The 3,153-nt window shown below is 42.1% G+C and overlaps 1 protein-coding gene across 1 annotated transcript; it reads left to right on the top strand.

The window, feature by feature from the left end:
- The first annotated feature begins 332 nt into the window (after positions 1–332).
- On the top strand, positions 333–800 carry LOC138899079 (uncharacterized). Its single transcript, XM_070185194.1, has one exon. It carries the CDS (start codon positions 333–335, stop codon positions 798–800), a length of 468 nt encoding a protein of 155 aa, XP_070041295.1.
- The last annotated feature ends 2,353 nt before the right edge of the window (positions 801–3,153 follow it).

Here is a 3,153-nt window from a genome sequence, read left to right as displayed (position 1 = left end):
CCTCCTCTTCCTTTCCCTCAAATACTTTCTAGAAAGGTTGATGATAGCAAACTCGAGAAGTTCTATGACATCCTCAAATAATTATTGGTGAACATTCCATTTGTGGAAGCATTTCAAGAGATGCCGGGTTTTGCTAAGTAGTTGAAGGAGTTGATCACTAAAAAAAAACCACCAAGAATGAAGTGGTGAATGTGACTCAGCGGGTTAGTTCCATCATTGCAACAACCGTCGTCCAAAAGAAAGAGGACCCGGGAACCTTCACCATTCCATGCACTATTGGATTGCGCGATTTTTCACGAGCCCTTTGTGATAATAGGGCTAGCATCAACTTAATGCCCCTTGCTATTTACAAGCAAGTGGGATTAGGTATGCCTAGGCCTACAAGTATGAGGTTGCAAATGGTCGACTGTTCAATAAAGCGACAAGTAGGAATAGTTGATGATGTGCTTGGGAAAGTGGGGAAGTTTCTCCTCCCTGCCGACTTTGTTATTCTCGATTGTGATGTCAATAAAGAGATCCATATCATCTTGGGGAGACCATTCCTTGCTACCGGGAGGGCACTCATGGACTCAAAACGAAATGAGATCAAGTTCCGAGTTAATGACGAAGAAGTTACCTTTCAAGCGATTAAGGGTATGAAATTGACACATGTATACGAAGGTATCTTAGTCATTGATATTGTTGATGAGGTAGAGGATGCAGTTGAGGTGAAGATGGAAGAAGAATGCCTTGGTGAGGCATTAGCGGCTATTTTAGTGAATTTTGATGGGAGGTCATGGAAGGATACATGGAATCAGTGAATGCATTGGAAGGGCTTGGGGTCCTACACTTATGCACCAAAGAATCTTTCTATTGACATAGAGTATAAAGTGACTCCTCCCGCTAAGCCTTCAATTATCGAGCCGCCACAACTTGAGCTCAAGCTATTTCCGCCGCACTTAAGGTATAGATTTCTTGGCTCTAATGAAACTCTACCTGCAATTGTTTCTTCTTTGTTGAATGATGTGCAGGTTGAACACTTATTGAATATACCTTGAGGGAGCACAGACAGGCCATTGGTTGGACTATAGCGGATATCCGAGGGATTCCTGCTGGAATTACTAAGTACAAGATAGAATTGGATCAAGAGAGAAAACCTAGCGTGGAGCATCAAATAATGTTAAATCCTTCCATGCAAGAGGTGGTGAAGAAAGAAATCATAAAATGGTTGGATGTCGAGGTTGTCTACCCCATTGCCGATAGTCCTTAGGTGAGTTCGGTACAGTGTGTGCCAAAGAAATGAGGCATGATCGTGATTCAAAACGACAAAAATTAACTCATACCAACAAGGACGGTGACCGGGTGGAGAGTTTGCATGGACTACCGGAAGCTCAATAGTGCTACTTGCAAAGACTATTTCCGTATGCCTTTTATTGATCAAATGCTTGATCGGCTAGTGGGAAGGTCATTTTATTTCTTCTTGGATGGTTATTCTGGCTACAACCAAATCAACATTGCCTTAGAGGACCAAGAGAATACGACATTCACATGTCCATATGGGACCTTTGCCTTTAGCCGGATGCCATTTGGGCTATGCAATGCCCCGACTACTTTTCAACGATGCATGATGTGAATCTTCTCGTACATGGTGGAGGACTTCTTAAAGGTATTCATGGATGACTTCTCTGTAGTTGGTGATTCTTTTGAGCATTGCCTTGCCAACCTTAGCCAAGTGTTCAAAAGATGTGAGGAAACAAACCTTGTACTCAATTGGGAAAAATGTCACTTCATGGTAGACGAGGGTATTGTTCTTGGCCACAAAATTTCCAAGCGAAGCATAGAGGTTAATCTGGCAAAGATCGAGATTATTTCCATGCTTTCTCCTCCCACTTCGGTAAAGGGTGTTCAGATATTTTTAGGGCATACCGGTTTTTATAGGCGATTTATCAAAAACTTCTAAAAATTTGCAAGTCCCATGTGCAAGCTCCTTGAAAAGGATGCTAAGTTTGAGTTCGATGAGAAGTGCCTCAAAGCTTTTGAGTAATTGAAAGAAAGGATCACCACGACACCTATTATTGTCACACCTGATTGGTCTCTTCCATTTGATCTCATGTGTGACGCGAGTGGTGTAGCTATTGGATCAGTACTTGGTCAAAGGAATAACTAGATTCTTCATCCTGTCTACTATGCAAACAAGACACTCAATGGTGCACAAATGAATTACGCTGTAACTGAGCGAGAACTCCTTGCTATTGTCTATTCTTTTGAAAAATCCCGGGCCTATTTGTTGGGATCCAAAGTGATAGTCTACACCGATCATGCTGCTCTCTGCTACCTTATGGCGAAGAATGATGCTAAACCTAGATTGATTAGGTGTTTTCTTTTGTTACAAGAGTTTGACTTTGAAGTCAAATATCGGAAAGGAACAGAGAATCAAGTTGCGAATCACTTATCTAGGCTTGAAGAGGCAGGGAGATCAAAAGAAAATCTTGAAATTAATGATGCCTTCCCAGATGAGCACTTATTAGCAATATCTAGATCCTCCACTCCTGGGTATGCCAACATCGCTAACATTTTGGTTAGTGAGCTTATCCCCGATGGATTGGAAGCTTATCAAAGGAAAAAGTCCTTGCGGGATTGTAGGCAATAAAATTGGGAGGAACCTTTTTTGTTCTGGATTTTCGCCGACAACATCATTTGGCGTTGTGTTCTGGAAGATGAGGTAATTCAAATTCTCAAAGAATGTCATGACTCTCCAGTTGGGGGTCACAGCGGTGGAAATCGTACTGCGGCAAAAGTGCTTTAATATGGCTATTATTGGCCATCGATCTACTAAGATGCAAACCAAATGGTCAAGGCATGTGATCAATGTCAAAGGCAAGGGTCAATTTCTAGAAAGCATGGAGGTCGAGATTTTTGATGTGCGGGGGATAGATTTCATTGGTAACTTTGTAAGCTCTTACGACATAATAAATATCTTGGTGGCAGTAGATTATGTCTCCAAATGGGTTGAGGAAATTGCCTGGCTGAACAATGAGGCAAGAAGTGTAACCGCCTTCTTGAAGAAGAACATATTTGCTCGGTTTGGAACCCCAGGGCCATCCTTAGTGATGGTGGTTCTCACTTTTGCAACAAAGCTTTTGCCGGGTTGCTCGAAAAATGTGGAGTTAAGCA

Source organism: Nicotiana tomentosiformis, chromosome 9, assembly GCF_000390325.3.
Source record: "Nicotiana tomentosiformis chromosome 9, ASM39032v3, whole genome shotgun sequence".
Classification (NCBI taxonomy): domain Eukaryota; kingdom Viridiplantae; phylum Streptophyta; class Magnoliopsida; order Solanales; family Solanaceae; genus Nicotiana; species Nicotiana tomentosiformis.
Note: the sequence above shows the minus strand (reverse complement) of the source record. Positions and strands in the feature narration are given on the sequence as shown.